At 52.2% G+C, this 22,526-nt stretch overlaps 2 protein-coding genes and 1 long non-coding RNA gene across 4 annotated transcripts in view; 1 reads left to right on the forward strand and 2 right to left on the reverse strand.

The window, feature by feature from the left end:
* The window catches only part of HDAC1 (histone deacetylase 1), a 31,158-nt gene extending 18,507 nt beyond the window's left edge, over positions 1-12,651 (forward strand). The window contains exons 4-14 of one of the 2 annotated variants that reach the window (XR_015254589.1): positions 5,146-5,220; positions 6,589-6,727; positions 7,191-7,332; positions 8,339-8,431; positions 9,576-9,684; positions 9,766-9,906; positions 10,440-10,548; positions 10,643-10,773; positions 11,049-11,201; positions 11,720-11,855; positions 12,040-12,651. Coding sequence is in view for 1 of the 2 variants with exons in the window: in XM_025931512.2 (XP_025787297.1) it covers positions 5,146-5,220; positions 6,589-6,727; positions 7,191-7,332; positions 8,339-8,431; positions 9,576-9,684; positions 9,766-9,906; positions 10,440-10,548; positions 10,643-10,773; positions 11,049-11,201; positions 11,720-11,768; positions 12,040-12,067 (1,169 nt within the window). In the remaining variant the exon portion in view is untranslated. The remainder of the gene's footprint in view (positions 1-5,145; positions 5,221-6,588; positions 6,728-7,190; positions 7,333-8,338; positions 8,432-9,575; positions 9,685-9,765; positions 9,907-10,439; positions 10,549-10,642; positions 10,774-11,048; positions 11,202-11,719; positions 11,856-12,039) is intronic. The other variant, XM_025931512.2, reaches the window with a different exon arrangement.
* Positions 12,652-12,848: 197 nt separating this feature from the next.
* On the reverse strand, positions 12,849-15,294 carry MARCKSL1 (MARCKS like 1). Its single transcript, XM_086716325.1, has 2 exons — positions 14,993-15,294; positions 12,849-14,143 (listed from the first exon to the last, which is right to left on the reverse strand). Exons 1-2 carry the CDS (start codon positions 15,077-15,079, stop codon positions 13,634-13,636), a joined length of 597 nt encoding a protein of 198 aa, XP_086572451.1. The 5' UTR covers positions 15,080-15,294; the 3' UTR covers positions 12,849-13,633.
* Positions 15,295-15,957: 663 nt separating this feature from the next.
* Positions 15,958-20,358, reverse strand: LOC147577898 (uncharacterized). The gene is made up of 3 exons (XR_015254590.1): positions 20,222-20,358; positions 18,625-18,711; positions 15,958-16,056 (listed from the first exon to the last, which is right to left on the reverse strand). It is a non-coding gene; the product is annotated as an uncharacterized LOC147577898 (long non-coding RNA).
* Positions 20,359-22,526: the final 2,168 nt, after the last annotated feature.

Below are 22,526 nucleotides of genomic sequence, written 5' to 3' on the forward strand. Positions count from 1 at the left end.
AAAACAATGAAACAGCATTGTCCAGAAGTTTTGATTAGCTTGTAACAGTTTATATGGAAATATCAACAAATCTGTGACACTTGTTGCTACTGGCCACAAGGTAGTCTGATTCCCAAGGCAGAAAGTTTATTTGTTATAATAGTTGTGCAGTTGTAATGATTACAGAACCACAGAGACCTTTTTCATTTTTTTATTTAAAGTTTTTTAATATTTATTTATTTTTGAGAGAGAGACACACACAGAGAGCGAGCGGGGGAGGAGCAGAGAGAGAGGGAGACACAGAACCTGAAGCAGGCTCCAGGCTCTGTGCTGTCAGCAGAGTCTGATGCGGGGCTCGAACTCATGAACTGTGAATCATGACCTGAGTCAAAGTCGGACGACTTTAACCGACTGAGCCACCCAGGTGCCCCTATAGTTTTTTGTTTTTGTTTTTGTTTTTACAGAGGCCTTTTTAAAAGTATTATTACCACCCACAACTCCAGGAGCTGCTGCCCCTGTAAGTGCAGTATTTGCTCTTTGAATTGGCAGGATCTTATTTCCTTCCAAGATGAGACAAATTCCTTTCTTTGCTCTAGATAGCTTTAGAGCTTTTCATAACCTGTCGAGGCCAGTGATCAGGCTCCACTGTCAGCAAAGAGGACTCTCATTAGAGAAGCAGCTTGGTATTGAGGCAAGAAAATGAGTTATTTTTTGTTTAAAAAAATTTTTTTTTTAATTTTTTTTTAACATTTATTTATTTTTGAGACAGAGACAGAGCATGAACGGGGGAGGGTCAGAGAGAGAGGGAGACACAGAATCTGAAACAGGCTGTAGGCTCTGAGCTGTCAGCACAGAGCCTGATGCAGGGCTCAAACTCATGGACCATGAGATCATGACCTGAACTGAAGTCAGATGCTTAACCAACTGAGCCACCCAGGCACCCCTGTTTAAAATTTTTTTTAATGTTTATTTATTTTTGAGAGAGAGGAGAGTGCCAGTGGGAAAGGGGCAGAAAGAAAGGGAGACACAGAATCTGAAGCAGGCTCCAGGCTCCAAGCTGTCAGCACAAAGCCTGATGTGGGGCTCAAACCCACAAACCGTGAGATCATGACCTGAGCCAAAGTCGGATGCTTATTGACTGAGCCACCCAGGCACTCCAAGAGAATGAGTTTTGATGTCTTGGTTTGAATCCCTTAGCTCTACCACTTAACTGTGTGTTCTTAAGCAAGTCCTCTAGCCTCTCTGAGCCTTGTTTTCTCTTCTTTAAAAGGAAGACAATAGTGCTTATTTCATAGTGGAAGTTGTCGGGGATAGGTGAGATAGCACTGTCAATGAAGCACTGACTGTCAATGAATAGTAACTTTTGCTGTGATGACTTATTATTTTCATCATTTTCCAATCTGTCGAGGCAGACATAAAATATTAGGCCCTCAGGAGTGCCCAGGTTTGGGTCTGACTTCCAGTTTGCTCCAGTTTTCCTGAAACTAGCATTCTAAGATTGTGCATTAAAAAATTAGGTCTGGGATTTTCTCTCATTGAAGATGGGTTAGGAAGGATGAGGTTCTCTATGAACTTAAGGTACCTTACTGACTTGACTTACAGGGTTATAGAAAGATGTCACTTAGCGAAGTGCTGTATAACCAGGGGTATCTTCAGAAACAATAACAGTGATGTGTGAGCTGAGCTCTTTTTTTTTTTGTATTTACCAACACCTAAGCTAGGAAGTTATACATGTAATAAGACTAAATAAGTTAGGTTTCCTTGCTCTTGGCTAGGATGTAATAAATATTTTGTGGTCATTTTGAGACTTTGAGAACTTTGATCAGAAGTTCTGATCTAATATTTTAATTAGTTAAAATGGGAACATGATGAGCAGTGGGCTTCCTGACAGCCTGACTCAGCCTGCCCATTTGCAGTTGGTCCCCTGGCAGCCAGTCTTGGCCTGCCAGGGAGTTTGTGGCTTATTGGGCTGAGGCCTTATTAAAAATAATAATAAATAAAAGGGTGCCTGGGTGGCTTAGTTGGTTAAGCTTCTGACTCTTTTGTTTGTTTGCTTGTTTGTTTATTTGGGTGGGGGGGAGAAGGGCAGAGGGAGAGGGAGAAAGAGGACCTGAAGCAGGCTCTGTTCTGACAGCAGAGAGCCCCATGTGGGGCTTGAACTCATGAACCACGAGATCATCACCTGAGCCGAAGTCGGACGCTTAACCAACTGAGCTACCCGGGCACCCCAAGTGTCCCAACTTTTGATTTTGGCTCGGATCATGGTCTCACAGTTTTTGGGATTGAGCCCCGTGTCAGGCTCTGTACTGCCAGTACACAGCCCGCTTGGGATTCTCTCTCTTTCTCTCTCTGTCCCTCCCCTGCTCATGTGCATGCACGCGTGCTCTCTCCCTCTCTTTCAAAATAAATAAATATTTAAGAAAATTAAAAAATAACAGTGAATAAAAAATAAGATGGATTCAAACATGAATAAGTGCAATGGTTTTTTTTTTTTTGCCAGATTATCAGAATGTGAAACGTGGTGGAAAATGATAAAAGGGAATTATGGTGGTGAAATTTGAAGACATTGTCATTGTCATCTTTTTTATAGATGTATAAACTGAATTTTCCAGGGTCTCCTAACAAGGTAGTGGTAGAATGGAGAATGGAACTTGTCTCTTCCTGATTCTATAGTATTTTTAAATATGTTGCATGTAAAATATTTCAGACACACACAAAACGTATAAAAAAATAATAGAATGTACATCCATGTACCTACTACCTACCTACCTTCCTTCCTCCCTTTCTTTCTTTCTTTCTTTCTTTCTTTCTTTCTTTCTTTCTATTTTGTTTTAATATTTATTTATTTTTTTTTTTGAGAGAGAGACAGAGTGTGAGCTGAGGAGGTGCAGAGAGTGGGAGACACATAATCCAAAGCAGGCTCCAGGCTCTGAGATGTCAGCACAGAGCCTGACGCGGGGCTCGAATTCACGGACTGTGAGATCATGACCTGAGCCAGAGCTGGATGCTCAACTGACTGAGCCACTCAGGCACCCCCCCCTTTTTTTTTTTTTTAAGTTTATTTATTTTTGAGAGAGAGGGGGACAGAGCATGAGCAGGGGAAGGGCAGATAGAGAGGGAGACAGAATCTGAAGCAGGCTCCAGGCTCTGAGCTGTCAGCACAGAGCCCGATGTGGGGGGCTCAAACCCACAGACCGCAAGATCATGACCTGAGTTGAAGTCAGACACTTAACTAACTGAGCCACCCACGTGCCCCTACCAACCTTTCTTTCTAGGAAACAAAACGCTGCCAATACAGTTGAATCCCCCCCGGACACCTCCCCTTGGTCACACACCCTTTCTGTCCTACTCCCCAGTCCACCCCATTACACCACCACAGTGGTATAAGCCCTCTCCTGAAACCCCTGTTAATCCCATGCATCTTTCTGCAGGGTGCTTTTTACCACCTTCTCTACCTTCCTCTGCTCTCTCATCTCTCACCCAGTATTGTTCTCTTCAGTATAATGCCACCCTAAGAATAAGAAAAGTATTTGTGATAGGAAGAGGAGAACCCATACAAGAGTCCTCCCTAGTCTTACAAATTAGTCCAGGTGAGGGTCTCCATTTCCCCCCTTTCTGTCTCCAATCACACAGCTTGTTGAACTGGGAATAATGGGCTGGACACTTGAGCCACATGTTGGTTTGGGGCCTGAAGGGAAATATTTTTTTCTCATACCTAAAATAACTATTTTGTGGGGTGCCTGTCTGGCTCATTCAGTAGAGCATGCAACTCTTGATCTTGGAGTCTTGAGTTCAAGCCCCATATTGCTCTTAGAGCGTACTTGGAAAAAAAATAATAAATAAAACATATCCCACATGAGAGTATAAACAAAACTCTAGAAACCTAGGCAGGCCAAACCCAATGAAAGACGAAGCAACTGGAGGAGGCATTCGGTTGCCAGTGGATAAATAGCTTGGCCCCAGGGACCAAAGTTCTTATTGACACAGCCTCCCAGTGTTTACCCGGGAAGTGGGGGTGAGAGCCACCTACTACTCCTCACCCCGTTATGCAGGCCACACTTCCTCAGAGCACTTGTCTTGGCAGGGCACCCTCCCAAGCTTAGGGCAGTGCCAGAGTTGGTAACGCTCATGGTTATTGCAGACTTTGAGCTTCAGCTGTCTCTCAGAAGGTTACACAGTCCGAGCTGGGCTCTACTACCCTCCTCATTCTAGGGCTTCTCCTTGCTCTACTTTGGGAATCCCAGTTGATAGCAGTGGATGTAGTAGGAAGGCTAGGGCAAGAGAATAAGGATCTAGCCTACCCCTGCCTCTAGTTTCCTGTGTCTCGTTGATGTCTCAGTACTTTCCTTTTCTGTGAGAGATGACTTGGAGCCCTAAGGTTCCTCTCTAGCTCCGTGACTACAGCCCTCAGGTGTGCTTCCCTTCCTGTCTTTCAGTTTGTTTGCATTACTATTTGCATGCATTTCCTCATTATGTGTTAGTTTGTACTTTTGCCCCGTTAGGCCTGAAATAACCTTACTCCAGTTGTCACTTGTAGGTATAGTAGAAAGAGCACTTCACTGTATGGGTCAAGACACCTGGACTCTGATTCTGGTGCTGCCATTGTCTTGTTATACAACCTTGGCAGCTCACTTAATTCTTTGTATCTGTTTGTTCAAGTACTTACTTGCTATATTCTTCCCCACATAAGATTTCTGTTAATCTTCTCAACATTTAGGTGAGGTGGATATCATGATTGCTTGTTAAAGATAATAAGCCAGGGGCGCCTGGGTGGCTCAGTCAGTTAAGTGTCCAACTTCGGCTCAGGTCATGATCTCGCGGTTTGTGAGTTCGAGCCCCGCATCAGGCTTTGTGCTGACAGCTCAGAGCCTGGAGCCTGTTTCGGATTCTGCGTCTCCCTCTTTCTCTGCCCCTCCCCTGCTCATGCTCTCTCTCTCTCTGTCTCAAAAATAAATAAAACATTAAAAAAAAAATTAAAGATAATAAGCCAAAGCTCTAAGAAGTTAAATGACTTGACCCAATCACAAAGCCAGTAAGTAGTAGAGCCTGGACTAGAACCCAAGCCTTCTGAATCCAAATTCTTTGTTTTTTCCCATGAGCTCATAAATATGTAAACAAAAAACTAAAGGAATTGTGGAAACTAACTTTTCCCTTCTGTCTTTCAAGTCAACGTTGGTGAGGACTGTCCGGTATTTGATGGCCTGTTTGAGTTCTGTCAGTTATCTACTGGTGGCTCTGTGGGTAAGGAATATACCTCCCTCCTCGAGGGCAGTGCTGGGTTGTATTAGTGAGGTCTGCCTTTTAGGCCACTATCCTAGTAGGGCTGATCTGTGACCCTATAAAATGGTCTTGTGAGTTTTTACCTTAGGTCTTTAAAATATCCGTCTGGTTCCGTCCCAGCCCAGGTTCAGTCTCTGACATGGTACTGACAGGTGTCCTTGACTGTCCTCTCCTACCCAGAGATCTTACATACTGGAATTCCCTGCAGACCTCGTGGGGTTGTTGAGATGCTGTACATAGAAGCAATTTGCAAACTGCAAAGTGCTATAAAAATGGGAAGTGTCATCATCTGTGTCTTACAAAAGAGCATGGTAATTACCTTTAGAGGTCAGAAATACTCCTCACGTATCTCCCACTTCCATTATTAACTTCTAGACTACCTCCAGGATTACTCTAAACCCTTTTTTAACAAATATATATTTTCCTATGATCATTGTTTGGTCTCTTCTCCCCTTCCCCCTGCCTCTCAATATAACCTCAGGAAACAAAGATATACACAGGAAAAAATTACCCACAATCATACTGTCCAAAGATAATCATTACTACCATTTTGGTGTTTGTATATGCATTCTTTTTTGTTAGTATATATCTGGATATAACATATACATCCATATTTTATAAAAATGTGTCACGTGTATATAGTTTTGTGTCTGAATTTTTTATTTAGTAAATCTTTAAGATTTCTTTGGTAGTCTATAGCATGATTTCTAGTGGCTTCAGGATTATGCCATGTTATGGACCAACGTCAGTTGATATAATTGGTCCCTCTTGGATCATTTGGCCTGTTCTGTGTCTTTGTTGCTGTTAAAGTTACATGCCACAAATGCACCTGCATACACAAGTGTATATTTCTCTCACTTCTTGGGCTTGTTTGTGCTTTGAGCTTCTTCATCATTTTTTGTATCTTCATCATTTTTTGACCACGAACCATGGTAAGAAATACATTTACTCTTGCAATCCAGGTTGTACACACACACTGTCATTCTGAAGCCAGTTTCACAGAAGAGCAACTTCCTTTATTGTTATTTTATTCTAGTCTGTTTTGTTTAAAATTGTGTGTACACACACACACACACACACACACACTAATCATGACCCACTAAATCAATTTTAAGGCCTACTGATGGGTTTCCACCTTCAGTTTGGAAAAAAGTTGCTTAGAGTAGCCAGCCAATGTCATATTTACTCCCTGTTAGAACAGGGAGGGAGGGAGAGAACAGTCCAGCGATTGAATAGGCAGGTTCTACCTCTCACCAGGTTTCCTGGGCTTCTTGGGGAAAGGGGGAGAATGGCTTGCTAACAGTCTTGTGTTCTCTCTTTCACACCCAGCAAGTGCTGTGAAACTTAATAAGCAGCAGACGGACATCGCTGTGAATTGGGCTGGGGGCCTGCATCATGCAAAGAAGTCTGAGGCATCTGGCTTCTGTTACGTCAATGATATCGTCTTGGCCATCCTGGAACTGCTAAAGTATGCCTGCCTGGCCTTGTCTCTTGGAGGAGCACCTTAGGCCAGGTTCCCACTTCCCTGTCCCCCTGGGCTTGCCTCCCTAGTTTGCTTTTCCTAGCGGTGTGCTGGCTAGGATGTGTTCAGTGAGTGTCTCTGGCTGGCCATCCTCTCTTTGACGGGGTCCCGGTTTGATTTGAGCCCACGGCAAGATCAGGGGCAGGTGCTGCTCAGATCCTGCCTCCAGAGTGTCCCTGTGTGGCTGGAGTTGAGCCTGGCTGTAGAGTAGGAAGATCGGACTTGGTCGGCTTGGTCAGGCCTCTGGAGACACCCTGCCGCTCTTCCACCTTCCTTCAGCCAGTTTCCACGTCTCTGGTGCTTAGAGATACCTGAGGGAGGCAGCCAGCCCGGTAAGCTGGGACCTGGCGCCCTTGGCGCGTCCCACTCCCAGAGAGCCGCCAGACCCCTGACCCCCTTCTGATCCTAGGTATCACCAGAGGGTGCTGTATATTGACATTGATATTCACCACGGCGATGGCGTGGAAGAGGCCTTCTATACCACAGACCGGGTCATGACTGTGTCCTTTCATAAATACGGAGAGTACTTCCCGGGAACTGGGGACCTACGGGTGAGAACTCCCTTCAGGGGCCAGCCAGCTCACCCCTAGCTGCCAGCTCTAACTCTCCTATCTCATATCACTAGAAACCACTTCCTGCCCCTTCTGCCATTCAGAATGCCATACCCCAGCCTAGGGTACCTGCCCTGGTCTTCCCTCCCTTATTCTGGAGGAAGGGAATGATGAGACACAAAGGGTTGGGAGGGATAGGGGTCTCATGACTCATTGCAAGCCCCTCCTGGCCACAGCTAAGTTACACTGCACTATTCAGATGCCCCAAACAATTTGAATTTTAGGCTAGAGACATCAGGTTCTCTCTCATGGGCTAGGAATTGAGACCCTTATGGACCATCTCAAGGGTTCTTAACCTTCCCCTTTGATCATCTGACTGAAAGCTATGGACTCTGTCACCAGGAAAGCATAAGGAATCTTTTGTATCTGATACTGAATAGTTAATTAAAGACACCTCCCCTTACTGAAGCCCATCTGTAGACCTCAGGATAAAAGTCCTTGGAAACTAACTCACTGAACTGTTGTATCTGCTTCTATTAGCATGAATATGAAACCAACCCTTTGCCGTGCACTAGCCCTCTGGTGAAAAAGTGGCACTAATTCATGTTTGCTGTGGCCAGCATAATAAATGGTCTTTCCTTCTACCTTCTCTGGAGAGGAAAAGGTCGTCCCAGGGTGGGTGTTAGTTCTGTGACCCAACTACCAGCAGCTCTAACCCAGTCCAAAGATGGAGGTCTTGTGCTCTGGGGTAGGATATTCCATCTCTGGCTCCATAAACAGTTCTCAGCCTGGGCGCAGGCTCAGTGGTGTGTCCAGAAACGTGAACTAGACTTGCCAGTGAGGGGAATGGTATTAACCAAGGTGCCCCTGCTCTGTCCCTGGCCCACCTCATGGATCCCAATTGTCTCTCTTCGAATACTGCCTCTTTCCTTAGCCTCCCAGCCCCTGTCCTTGAACTTCTTCCTAGCTTCATCTTTCAGTTTACTTTAATGTCCCTCTTGATTAGGATATTGGGGCTGGCAAAGGCAAGTATTACGCTGTTAACTACCCGCTCCGAGATGGGATCGATGACGAGTCCTATGAGGCCATTTTCAAGCCGGTAAGTGGCTTATCCACCACCCGGGCTACCAATGGGATTAGTCTAAGAGATGGGTAGCAAAGTACCCCCAGCATACCTCAGGGACCTCTCCCCACTGAGAAGCTGGTTGGGAAATGAGCTGTGTTTTGACCCTGGATTGTTATGCTGTGTGGTCAGCTAGAGGAACAAAATTCATCCAAATATTTATTGATGCCTTCTGTGGGTCAGGCCCTCTGTTGGATACAAGAGTATCTAAGACATGAATCATGCCCTTAAAGACCTTACAGTCTACATCGTGGGAGGCAGGCACACACACAACAGTGTGTGGTCATTACTGTTTTGCAGGATGAACAGAGGAAGGGGAGACAAACCGCTGCCTGGGCTGGGGAGAGGGTAGTCAAAGAGGATTTCACAGAGGTGGCGACATTTGAGCTGGACTTTGAAAAATGAGGAGTTGCTATGTGAAGAAGGAGGTGGAGGCCGGAGGGCAGGGATGGCATTCAGCAAGGGGGACAGTACATAGCTGTATGTAGGTCAGTATGATGGGTGGGAGGAGTGTTGAAGGACGTGGGAAATGTATATGGGGGTCTTGGATGCCAAGCTGAGGAGTTAAATCTTCACCTGCAATCCACAAGGAACCATTACTGGAGTATTAACCTAATAAGGTTAGGTAGTCAAGTGCCTACTGTATGCCTTGCAGTAGGGGTGACAGAGAAGTCCAAGGTATGATCTTTGTCCTAGGTAATGTCAAAGTCTTGTGAGAATGGGAAAGGTGAAGGTGAGCACTCCCTCACAATAGGAGGCTCAAAGTCTCAAAAGACTGAAGGAGCAGGGCAGATGAAGCCAAGGGTCAGAAGAAGGGGCACTGGGGCTTGGGTAGTGAAAGAAGCGGAAGACTGAGGGGAAGGTGAGGCTGTTCTAGGTGCAGCATTACTAGAGCTAGAAGAAGCCTCTTGGAGAGCCTCCTAAATTGAAAAACTGAAATCCTAAATAGGGAAACAAGAACTCCAGACTGATACTTCCTCCTTACCACCCCGCACGAGGGAGAGTGGAAATGTAGGAATAAATACAGGAAACGGAAGAAGTACTGCAGCCCACCCTTTGCAGCCCCTAACATCACATAGCTTTTCTTAAAGCTGGTGGTGACCAGGATGTGTCCTTTTAGGTCATGTCCAAAGTAATGGAGATGTTCCAACCCAGTGCAGTTGTCTTACAGTGTGGCTCTGACTCCCTATCTGGGGATCGGTTAGGTTGCTTCAACCTGACCATCAAAGGTGAGACCGGGTAGCATAGGGATGGGTGGGCAGGGTTCTGCCAGGCGCTCCTGTAACCCAGCACCCCTTTCTCCCACCAAGGGCACGCCAAGTGTGTAGAGTTTGTGAAGAGCTTCAACCTGCCTATGCTGATGCTGGGAGGAGGCGGTTATACCATCCGTAATGTGGCCCGCTGCTGGACGTATGAAACAGCCGTGGCTCTGGACACGGAGATCCCAAATGGTAATAGCCCTGGGCAGGTTGGGCTGGGCAGAGCCAGAGCTCATGTCCTAGAGTTTATAACTCCTTCCCCATTGGCCATGTGGCCTCTCCTCTTCTGATACTGGGCATTGATTCTCTTCCCTATCTTCTTGTGATTGTCAGACCATCGCTTTTTCCTGAGTCCTTTTTTGACCCTGCCGCTTCTCCTTCCCACTTCTGGTCTAGACATAATGATCAGTGGTTATTTATAGCTTTGGAATTTCTACTCTGTAGGGTAACTGGGGTAGTGAGTGAGGAGGTGCTCCCAACGAGCATTGCCTAAATTTTTCTAAACCATGAGCTTGTGCCTTCTCCTCAGTGGGGGGTGAAGTGTGGACACTGGAGAATGGCATTAAAAAGACTGAAACCCTATAAGCACTCAGGTCTCACCCTGTCTCAGAGGCATTCTTCTCAGTTTGATGGTTGGGCTAGCAGTTCCAGATAAACCTACAAATGCTTTTCTCAGGGTCCCATGGTAGCCAGGTCTTTGACTCTTATCTCCTGCCCCCAATTAGAGCTTCCATACAACGACTACTTCGAATACTTTGGACCAGATTTCAAACTTCACATCAGTCCTTCCAATATGACCAACCAGAACACCAATGAGTACCTGGAGAAGATCAAGTGAGTATATTCCCCAGACACACCCTGATTGAACATTCCAGGCTCTGGTTTGTCCCTAACCAGCGCCAGCCACCCTCTCTACCATTGGCCATAGACAGCGACTGTTTGAGAACCTGCGAATGCTGCCCCACGCACCTGGGGTCCAAATGCAGGTGATTCCTGAGGATGCCATTCCAGAGGAGAGTGGCGACGAGGACGAAGAAGATCCTGACAAGCGCATCTCGAGTAAGACCCAGACCCAGGGGCCTGTAATTTCCCACTCAGTAGGTAGCTGACTTCCCACCACTGTTCTTGGTTCCACTTTCCTCTCAAGCTACCCACCTGTTGAGAAACCCAAGTTCTGGTAGTTGGGACAGTTTAGGGAGTCTGAGTTTCCTTCCTTTCTTCTTGGTCACCCCTTCCCTTGGTGTCTCTTGGACACACAGGGAGGCACTGGGCACAGGTCCTGAGGTAAAGATAATCTCCTGCACTCTCACCCATTATTTCCCATTGCTTCCCAGTCTGTTCCTCTGACAAACGAATCGCCTGTGAGGAAGAGTTCTCGGACTCTGATGAAGAGGGAGAAGGCGGTCGCAAGAACTCTTCCAACTTCAAAAAAGCCAAGAGAGTCAAAACTGAGGATGAAAAAGAGAAAGATCCAGAAGAGAAGAAAGGTGGGTTTGGGTTGCATCTGGACTTGGGTCTTGAGCCCCAGGCCCCAGAGGAGGATGAATCTATGTAGGGCACTGGGAGGAGGGAGCTGACTCAGGCCCTGCCTTCTGTGGGGCTGTCTCAGCTCCCAGAAGTGGCAGGGCCCACAAAAGAATGAAACTCGATTTGTCATCTCCAGTGGCTGATTGAGCCCTGCCAGGCTCCAGAGCCAGGGACATGCCTGGGCTCCCCTTGGTCAGGAGTGTGGCTCTCACATACCACCCAAGCCCTTTTCCCAGCACTTCACCCCAGTTTCCCAGGGGGCTGCCTCCGCCCGCTGGGTTCAGGCTCTAGCAGGCCAGGAAACCGGTCCAACCTGTTTGTTCTCCACAGGGCTCAATGGGAGGGCCTGGGATGGGCTTTTCTCTCTTTAGTATGTCCACTGAGCTGCAGTGTCGGGGAAGGGGTTTCAGGTAAGTGAAAATTCCGTGGGTCTTTCTGGAAGGGATCCCTTCACCATCCCTACATTCTTATGTTCTAGAAGTCACAGAAGAGGAGAAAACCAAGGAGGAGAAGCAAGAAGCCAAAGGGTGAGGAAGGAGCTGTCAGCCATCTCCCTGGCATTGGAGCACCAGCCCTTTTGTCCGCTATGCCGAGGGAAGGCGCAGGGACAGCTGGTGCGGCTTACAAAGACCTCTTTCAGGGACCAGTCCATCTCTGCAGTTCTAGGCAGAGCTAGGAAGCCCCAGCTCTCAGCAGTCACCTGGGCAGCTAGGGTCCTATAGAAGTCATTGTCCCCATATTTTTGCCTCAAGGCCTCTGGGGTGCATGATCTCATGCCAGTCTCTGCTCTCTCCACAGGGTCAAGGAGGAGGTCAAGTTGGCCTGAGCAGACCTCTCCAGTTGTGGCTTCCTGCCAAGTTTCCCACCTTTCTCCCACAACCCCTCAGATTTTATATTTTCTATCTCTCTGTGTATTTATATAAAAATATATTAAATATAAATATCCCCAGGGACTAGACAGGAACCAGGGCCCTGAGCCCAGGGCACGTGTTAGGAGTGAGCTTTTCTAGTGGCTGCCTTGCCACCCATCCTTTCCCACTTCTTAATTTTGAACCATAAAGGGTGCTGGGTCTGGAAAGCATATTCTTAAGAAGCCATAGGACAAAATCCTGAAATGTTAAGTGCCTGCTTAGTGGCTTTGGAAAGGTGTCCCTACTGGGCATTCTAGGAGTGGCTAGATTTTGAGGGACCCCGTCAGGCTCCTTAAGGTAATATCAGCCATTTTTAGATTGGTTCTGTTATCATACCTTCCCACTGGCCCCCTGTGAGCCAAGAAACTCACACTGCCTGCCCTCTATCCTCGCCCAGTTCTGCAGGTGGAGATTGGTAGTCTAGTTTCCTTTTTGAGATACTATTTTAATTTTTGTGAGAATCTTTGTAATAAAATGGTACATTTCTACATCCTCCTGAGCTTGTCTCCTAGCAGTATCCCTGGGTTGATTTCAACTCCACTCCCCTGTCCTTCTGGTGTCCATGAGAATCTGGGCAACCCTCCTGAACAAGACAACCCCACAATCTTACCCCTCACCTTAATCCCTCCCTCAAGGGTTGAGGTTAACCAGTCTTCTCACCCTACTCCCAGAAGACCACTCATTAAAAAGCACTACTAAAGGGACGACATTTATTCCTTTTCCAAATGTTACAGTAAAACCAGGTGGAAGAGAATGGTTTTAGCAGTTAGAAAAAAAAAAAAAAGTACAAATCTGGGGTTTGGCCATTAAAAGTTATTTACAACAATGGGAGGGGGAAAAAAAGACAACAAGAAGTTGTTTCACATTACAGACCTCCCCCCCACCCCAAAGCCTAATACTTGCTTACCAAGTCAAAAAAGAGACACAGTCGATTCACAAGCTGGAGGTTTGAACTTGAGTAAGACATTTATAAAAACCTAGACAGGGGCAGTGTCCTCCCCAGCCCAGGTGCCACTAGGCACAGCACAAGAGACTAAAAACTCAACAGGGGTGGGGGGGGGGGGGGGGAGGAAGGCTGGACACTCAGGGTTTGGGAGTGTAGGCACCCCACATCTGGCTCAGGGATTTGGGGAATAGAGTAAACAAAACCTACTTGGAAAAGAATTGGGGAAGAAAACCAGCAATTGCCTTCTGCAGGGGTGGGGACAGGAGAGGTAGGGCCAGGGGCAGGAGCATTTCACATCACTAACCTAACTTGGGAAACTGCAAGGGACCATCTTCAACTGGCCTTAAGAGGAAGGCCAAATGGACGATGGGAGAATCCACAGGAGGGAAAAGGAGAGGGAACGTGGCGGGGAGGGGGCAACAGCCCCTTCCTTTCTGGGCACAGGAAGGCAGCCAGGGCACCAGGTCCAGGCAGTGACCTCACAAGGACAGCACAGTTTTTGCAGCTTAGAGATCACCCACCTGCCCCCACCCAGCTACTCATTCTGCTCGCTGGCGGGTGTAGGGCCACTCTCCGGCCCCGAGGGAGTGGATGGCTCTGCAGCCTGGGGCCCTGCCTCTTCTGTGTCTCCTCCCTTGGAGGCAGCACTAGCCTCTGCCCCCTTGGCCTGGGGCTCCTGGCTCTCGGGGGTGGCAACAGCCTTCCCTTCCTGGGCTGTGCCTTCCTCGCTGCAGGCACCGATCTCCCCCTGCTCCTGCTCTTCCTCTGTAGGTGAGGAGGCAGAAGAATCACCCCCACCCTCCTTCCGATTTCTCTTGAAGGACAGACCACTCAATTTGAAAGGCTTCTTGAAAGAGAATTTCTTCTTCTTCTTGGGGGTCTCCTTGGCGGGGGCATCCCCCTTGACCTCAGCGCCCTGGCTAGGGGGTGCTGGCTCGATGGCATCGCCAGTGGCCCCGGCTGCCTCCTCTGTTCCGTTCACGGGGGGCGATTCCCCTTCACCCTTGGGGGATAAGTCTCCATTGCTTTTCACGTGGCCATTCTCCTGCAGGGCAGAGGAGACAGCAATGAGGGCCGGGGCTCTACCCCACCTCCCCCAGCCCGCCCCTGACCCCTTCCAGGCAATGGGACCCCGACTATTCTGCAACCCGGGAGGTTGGCTGTAGCTTCACCCCCACCGGGATCCCGTCAAACATCTCCCTCCTGCCCTCACGAGCGCGCGGGGGCCGAGCGCGCAGAGGCCGCGGCCGGCAGGAGGCGCTGGGGTCCCGTGGCCCCCCACCCACCTCCCCCGGGGCGCGCTCTCCATTCGGCGCAGACCCGCTCGAGGCCGCCGATCCCCGGCGGGCGGGCGAGCGAGCCCAGCAAGCCGACAACGGGCGGGAAGCCGCCCCAGGGCGCTCTTCTCCGCACCTGGACGGCCCATTTTCCCAGCCTCCTGCTTTGTGTAAACGGCCCCCCACCCACCCTAGGCTCTCCCATCTCGATTCCCCCCCCCCACACCGCCGCCAAAAAGAAGGCCGTGAGCCACCGAGATCGGGTCTAAGGGTGGAGTGCCCTCCCCCCCGGGCGCCCGCCCCGCGGCCCCTGGGCGCCCCCTTGGCGCGGCCCGGCAGCGCCTTTGTTCCTCGCGCGGCACTCGGGGCGGCCGAGGGGCAGCGCCGGGGGCCGGGGCCGCGAACAAAGAAGGCAGCGGGGCCGGGCCGGCGCCCCCTCCCCGCCCCTCCCCTCGCTTCGCCCGCGGGGGCTGCGGCGCCGAGAACAAAGGGACCGGGCGGGGGAGGGGGCGCCGCGTGTCCCGGGCCGGACAAAGCGCGCGGCCCCGGCCCAGGGCCCCAAAGGGGACGAAGTGAGGGAGGAGGGGGCCGGGTCGGGCCGTTCCGAGTGCACCCACCTGTCCGTTGGCCTTAGCAGGGGAAGCGCCTGCTGCCTCCTCGGCGGTCACGTCGCCCCGGGGAGCCTTGGAGCTCTGGCTGCCCATGATGGGGGGGGGGGGGTCTGCTGGGGGGCGCCCGGAGCCGCCCCGGGCTCGCGCCGCAGGGGATAGTTCAGCCGGGTCGGCCTGGCCGGCGGAGGGGTGGGGCTCGCGCCTGAGGGGGAGGGGTATCGGGGGGGAAACCGAGCTGCACCCCCCTCTCCGCGCCCGACCCGCTAGCTGCGCCCGCCGCCGCTCAGCTCCGCGCCAGAATGCCGCCTGCCGCCCGCCGAGCTGCCTTATATATGCGCCCCAGCTCGGGGCGGGGCCGGACATTTAAATAAGCGCCCAATCGAGGAGCAGAGGCGGGCTCAGGTCCCGGGCCCCACTTGCGCAGTGGGCGACGCCGGCGGTCTGGTACCCCCAGCCTACTCGCCTACCAGGGCAGGTGGGGTCCAGCGTGGGTAGGGGAGAGGCGGGTCTTTCGGCGAGCTGGGCAGAGGCGGGGGGGGGGGGGGGGGGGGGAGGGGGGCTCCTAGAGGAAAGGGAGAGCAATCCTGTCACCACCCGTCCGTCCGAGTGGACGCCCCAGCAACTGGAGTGGTCCCAACACCTTGGTCCTGCACTGACAGCCCCTGTCAGTCTCCCCCTAGAACTCTTCGAAGGGCTCACATGCCCAGACTCGTTAGAGGTTTGGTTCTGAGTTATGCTCCGGAGAATGTGGTCATAGAAGCCGCGGGGCCCCGCACTGGGATCTGCGCCCCCTCAGGCCGGGAGACCCGTCAGAGGTCCCACCCACGTCCCTGCCTGCCGGTCCCGGTCAGCCTGGGGGGTCTGGCCCGCCGCGGAGTCCCTCTGGTCAAGACTGGTAAGATGCGTCCCTCAACTCCCCCTCCCCAACCTCCCTTCGCAGCCAGTCACACACGAAGCCCCCACAGACAAACTCACCCTTGGTCTCTCCTGCCCCCAGCCTGGACCCATTACAAAGTTCCGATTAGGGTGGTCCTGCGACCTTGAAGGGCATCTCCATCCCCACCTGAAAGCTGGAGAGTCTGAGGCTCAGAGACATTGGCATAACCTGTCTGACCTGTCAGATGCTCTCCCCCCACCTCTGCTCCCCCATATTAGGGAGCCTCCCGGAGCAGGCAGAGGAACCCCAGGAATTTAACAAACACTGCAGTGGAGGGGTGGGACATCAGCAAGGCTCCTGGGACAGCCCCTTGAGGACAGCCCCAAGACTGCCCAGCCTGAGAGTGAGGGAGCCTGGAGAGAGAGGCGGGGTGCAGGGGGTGGAGACCCTCCAGCTCTAGTCCCCTGCCACTTCCTCTTCCCCTGGTATGGACAGGTCTGTGGGAACCCCCGAGTCCTGACTGGCCCCGGATGTGTGTGTCCGGTTGCCTGCCCTCAGCCCCCAGGAGGAAAGGGATGGGGGCTGGAGGAAGCAAAGTGTTGCAAAAGCAAGGCTGTGCCCTGGACAGCTCAGCACGTCTCTCCCTCCCTCCCTCCTACTGGTATGGCCTCCTGGGAGGCCTGAGGCTGTGAGGTGTGGAGACACTGCAGGGCCTGAGAAATCAGGAACTCCCCACAGATCTGACCACAAAGGGGCGGAGGAGGGCTGAGGTGACATGACACTCAGCACTCCCGTAGACCCTCCCGCCCCCCCCCCACTCTGAGGCCACAGAATACTCTCAACTGCTTCAACACCCCTCCTCATTTTCGAGACTGGGACACCCAGGTTCAGAAAGAGAAAGTGATGCGCCCAAGGACACACAGCAGATACCAGTAACTGAGGGTGAGAAAGGATTTGGAAAGACCCACTAAAATGAGGTGGGGGCTGTACGGAAACTCCTGGAGAAGTCGTCCATTCAGATCTGGGACTGCCTGGCCGAAGTGGGAGGTCAGAAGGAACCAGCCTTGGGCTGGGAGGGGCATCCTGCCCCGCTGAAGTTCACTGACAGAACAGTGCCTTCTCCACCCACTGCCACTAAGGAATGGACTCCGTGACCTGCATCTCTGTCTTGACCACAATAGGGAACCCACAATGCTGCCAGGCGCTGCCCGCACCGGCTGGCAGGGCTCAGATGGAGGGTGTGCGAGTCCTGGAGGGGTTGGGGTCAGGGGTGAAGAGCAGATCCCAAAGCTCCCGATTTCTGGGCGCTGCGCTGAGGGGCTGAAAGGCAAACCCAGGAGGAGAGAGCAAAGGACTCTCTGAAGGACCCTGAGTTCCCAGAGCCCCAGAGGGAGCCAGGCCCACAGGGAGCTCTGCCTCTCCTCCAAGATATTGCTGGAGTCTGAGGAAGGGTCGTCTGGGAGCCCAATCCCTCAGTAAATCCAGGTCCCCGCAGGGTCTGGCTTCTGGAAGAGGGAAGAAGCTTAGGATGCTGTGGGAGTGAGCGGGGGGCGGTGTGCGGAGCCCCCACGGCCTCCTCCGTCCACACTGTGGCTCCTTCCTCCCCAGCTGCTGCCAGCCCAGACAATGCGCCCATTGTTCTGTGTCTCCAGGGGCCTGTGTGCAACTGTGTGTGTCTGTTTCTCTCTGTGTGTGACTGTGTATTGCTCTGTATCTGTGTGTGAGAGACTTTGTGACTGTGTGTGAGTGTGCGTGTGTGTGTGTGACCAGGTGTGCACGTTTGTGGTTGTGTGAGCCTGCATCTTTGTTGGGCCGTGGGTATTTAGAGGGAGAGAGAGACTTGGTGACTCTTGGCGACTCTGAGACTTTCTGGGTGTGTACCTGTCTGTCCTTCAGATTGCGCGTTGGTGACTGAGTCTGACTGAGATTGGGTGTGCAACTATGAGGGTGTGCGGCCGTGTGAGAATGTGAGTGTGGATGAAAAAGTAGCTGTTGGCGTTTCTGTGCCTGTCCCCGTGGGTGGCTGTGTGTGCCTCAGTTTGATCGCTGAGGCCGTGGTGGTCAGAGCCTTCGAGGTATGGGCTTTTGCCAGCACAGAGGCAGGGAAAGGAGCAGTGGGAAGGCCGGGGGGACTCTGGGATGGATGGGGGAAAGGCAGCTGCAGAGACTAGAACCCCATATGTGAAAACACATCCCTCATCCGTCCCAGCTGTCCAGTGAGGCCTCAGCCCCCTGCCCTGGCCTGAGATGCTCCTAGCCTCCCTGGATGGAAGGGAATGAGTTTCCTTGGCAGGGAGGCTGGGACCTCAGGAGAGCCACAGGGTGGGGCTGAAAGGTGGGAGGAGGGCAGAAGAGAACACGGCCCTATAAAGGAGGATTGGGTACACTTGAGGTCTCCGCGGGGACCCTGTGGTGGGGATCCGGTGAGATGCCAGGTGAGGGGTGAGTGGGCAATAGCTAGTCGGAGGTGGGGGATGGGCCTTCCTAGCATGGGCGGGGGGAGGGGGGCAGCACTTGCACAGGCCTGGAGAGGGGAAGAGACATCAGAGAATGGCTACGTCCCAGTGGAGACCTCAGCAAGGGTGACTTGATACGGCCCGGTTCCCAGCGCCAGTCACCCCGTCTCCTTCTGGGGAGGCGTCAGCTGGACCCACAGACCGTAGTTTTGCCCCAGGTCAGCCTCCTCCTGCTCTGGAACCTCCTTAGGCCTCAGTTTGCCGGTCTGTACAGTGACAGGTTGGACTCCATGATTCATACTCACAAACACTAGAGTTCCTCCACCAGCTGTGAGTCACGCTGAGCCCTTGCCCTCAGGGGTTTCCCATCCAGGGGAAGAGGCAGGCAGTGCCTTAAACGGAGAAAAAGAGCCAGACCGGGGTCAGCTAAGGAGGCTGGAGGCTTCATGAAGGAGGGGCATGTGCACGGGCCAGGGATGGAGGTAGAGTTTGGAACAGAACAAAATGGGAACAGCAAACGGTTTGTGTGAAGGTGTGGATGGAGCGACAGGCCTAGTCTGGAGCAAGGTTTGGAGACAGGATCCCTAGGACTCAGGGGCTGGCCGGCTGCAGGGCTGGGGTAGGGAGAAGGGAGGTATAATGTTGTCGCCTGCATTTCTGATGTGGGTGACAGCTGGCAAAGTGGATCTGTTGACTGAGACAGGAAAACTGAGGGAAAGAGAACTTGGGCTGGGGGGGGGGGGGGGGCGGGGCTTGCTGAATTGAGCTTTGTTGAGTCTCAGGTGCCCAGGGAACATTCAGGGGCACATCCAGGAGGCAGCACATAGACATGCTATCGGATCGTGTTTCCTGAGCCAAAGGCCAGGGCCCAAAGTCTGGCTAGTGACCTTTCAGGGACAACGGACAGAGAAGGTTTTAAGTCAGAACTGACCCCAGGAAATCTGGGCCTCTGGATGCTGTGAGATGAAGGTAAACAGAGCCAAGCAGTGCATGAGATCACCCAGGAAGTGCCCAGGCAGCGAGGAGCACTGTCGTTGGAGGGGCAGGTGATGGGGTGGGGCCCTGGGAAGGAGACTGGGAAGGAGCCAACAGAGAGGGAGAGGAAACACCCCCGAGGACAGAATCCTGGAGATCCTTGAAAAGGCAGGAATGACCACCACCAATAATACTTACTCATAGCTGCTAGCATTGCTTACACCCCTGTTGTATGCCAAGCCCTGTGCCAACTGCTTTCCATACCTTAGCTCATGACCTGGTGAGATGTGTACCCTCATTGTTCCTGTTTACAGAGGAGGAAACCCAGGGAGGCGGGGTGTTTATGGGAGCAGCAGAGGAGGAGGTCAGAACCAGCAGAAAGTGGCTCTCAGGATCTCAGAGGAGCATGGCAGTGCTAGGTTCAGCCAGAGGCATTCATAAAAGCTTCTGATGCTTCGGGTTTGTAAGGCACAATTAGGATGTCAGCAGGGAGAGGCAAGGCAGCCACAGGCTCAGCACCCCAGGGACTCGACTCCCCAGCATCCTGGGTACCCTGGGATCTGGTTCGGTTGTCAGCGGGACCCAGGTCTGCAGCCTCCCTGCCAATCTCGAGCCTTGAACCTGAGTCTGGATACTGAGGCACCTCAGGGGCGCTTCCCTAGGACCCACCATCCCACCAGTCACCAAATCACAGGGACCTGGATTCCAAAGATTCAACATTTTAGGCCCCTCAGCCCTTTTATTTCTTCCTTCCCCTCCCTCTTGCCTTGGTCTCTGTGAACATGCGTGCATGTGTGTGCATGCGTGCGTGCGTGTGTGGGACTGGGGTGGGGTGGTTGTGTAACACGGCCAGGGCCCAGTCGCTATCAGAGCTGTCTCTCCGGGGCTCAATTTCCCCAATAGCCATGCGGCGTGTCATCGGCTCACCTGCCTATCTCCCCCAGGCTTGATGAAGTCACCAGAAATTCAACCCGGTTGCTCTGAACTGCCCTAGCCTCTCCCTTCCCCCTTCCCTCCCCTCTTCCCAACTTTCAGTTTCTTTTCAGATCCTGGGTGCCACTGGGGAAGAGGCAGCCAAACCAGTGGAGTGTGGGTTGCTTACAACTTTCCAATCAAAATTCCCCACTCAGGGGAAGTCCTTTCAAAGGGAAACCGAAAGCCTGTCCTAGTCCAGTCCCCAGTGCCACCCCTTCCTCTCCACACTGCTCAGACCCCTCACTTCTCCCATCCAACCTCTTCCTCCAAATGATCTGGACCCACCCTGCAGCTTTGTGACCCCAGACGAGTCCCTCCCCTCACCAGGCCTCCCAGTGCACACTCTGTAAAATGAGGACCCTGGGTGTCACTTCAGGCTGTGGCCAGGGTTCAGCGAGGTGTTTTTGTGTTGAGGCAGTTGTAGTGATGAAGCGTCGCATCCTTGCGGTGTGGCTGCAGGCCCTCTCTGAGCCTCAGTGTCCTCGTCTGTAAAGCGGGGATGATAATAACCATGTCTTGGGGTTCCTGTGAGGTAAATGAGCTACGGCCACCAAGTGAGGCCCTTAAAACCGAGCACCTGGGGCGCAGAGCACAGGGGGAGCATCCAGCAATATTCGTAGGTGCAGTTGAGTGAAATCCTGGCCGAGGGCGTGGCACATACTTGGCATTCACCAGTGTGCCCATTCCCTGGGCCTGGGGAGAGGAGGCAGGAGTCCAAGAGCTCCCTGAGATGACCTTGTGTCCCCTCCACCAACTTTCTTCTAGGACAGGTGGTAGAGGGCTGTTCTAAGGATGCTGACTTATGCAGAGGAAATTTATTTGGCTCGATCAATTCCTTACATGGCAACGGAGTCTCCCCAGAACCCAGAGGATTCTCTCCCTCTCCTCTTGCACCTCAGAAGTATCCCAGTGGGACCTCCTCTTAGTGACTTTTCCCAGAAAGACATGCTAGAAAGCCCCCCTCCAATACACACTTCATCTGTCCGTCCCCTCCTAGTCCCTTCGCAAATTCTCCTTCCTTCCTGTCTGCCCAGGGAGGTCTGATATCCTGGTGAGCCTCCCCGAGTGCTCCAGGTCATGCCACACCCCCACCCCCCACCCCCACCCCCCACCCCCGCCGGACTTTTTCTCTGGCTCACTGAACTTCAACTCTACTGGCTTTTCAGCTCCTCAGAGTATCAAGCTTCTCTCCCCTCAGGGCCTTTGAACATGCTGTTCCCTCAGCCTAGAATGCCTCTCTCCACTTCTCTACTTCCTGAATTTTTACTCTTCTCTTAAAGCCCAGAAACCCAGATCAAACTACTCCTGAGGACTTCCACGTTCCGCAGGAGGAAGAGAGGGCTCTCCCCACCACATACCCTATGGAATAGAGCCCCTGTGGGCCGAGGGTCCCCCTACTCTGTTGCCCAAGCCAGAAACCCAGCCTCCCACCTCAGGCTCATCATCCGCTCTCCTCCACCCCCACAGCTGTGGTCCTTCTCACCTGTGCCTGGGCCTACAGCACTTCATCAGCTCCTTGTTTGTGTCTCTGTCCCAAGTCCAGCCTCTCTGGCTGTTCTCTTCTGTCTCCGGGTCACTTTCCAATAGAGGCTGCTCAGTAAATATTTATTGGTTGATGGAGTAGATGTGTGAAGGAAGGCACGAAGGACTGAAAGAAATGTCAAATCAAGTATGTCCCTTTGGCTTTAAACCCTTTCTGTGGCTTCCTACTGCCCTCGGGATGTCTACACCTTATACGTAAGGTCCTCGCTATCTGATGCCCATGGTGCACTCTGGACTTTCCTCCGAGCCATAACCCTGCTCTCCTTCCTGCCTTTACGCAGGCAGTCGCTCTGCTTGGATGGTCCTCCCTGCCGTGCAGCAGGGACGCACTGGGTGGTTGCAGTCACCCAGGCAAGAGCCAGTGGGGGCCTGGGCAGTGTCAGCCAATGCCAGCATTTCCAGAGCTGGGCCCGTTCTCAGTGCTGGGGCTTATGAGTGTAGCCTTGGAGCTAATGTTTGAGATGCCCATTAGAGTCCCCATGGAGACATCAGGCTAGCAGTTAATGGGTCCATGAGCCTACACTTAAGAATTTGGGGGTGTCCCAAATTTGAAGGCACACGATTCACCAGAGAGGAGTGGCTCAAGAAGACAACTCCAGAGACTCACCAACATTTAGACTCTGGGAGGGGAGCTGGCAGGGACATTCAGCTGATGGTCAGTGAGAAAGGAAGAGGTCCAGGAGCTGGGGTGTCCTGAATGCTGAGGGAAACAATG

This window comes from Puma concolor, chromosome C1 (genome assembly GCF_028749965.1).
Source record: "Puma concolor isolate L17-30 chromosome C1, mPumCon1.1.hap2, whole genome shotgun sequence".
Taxonomy (NCBI): domain Eukaryota; kingdom Metazoa; phylum Chordata; class Mammalia; order Carnivora; family Felidae; genus Puma; species Puma concolor.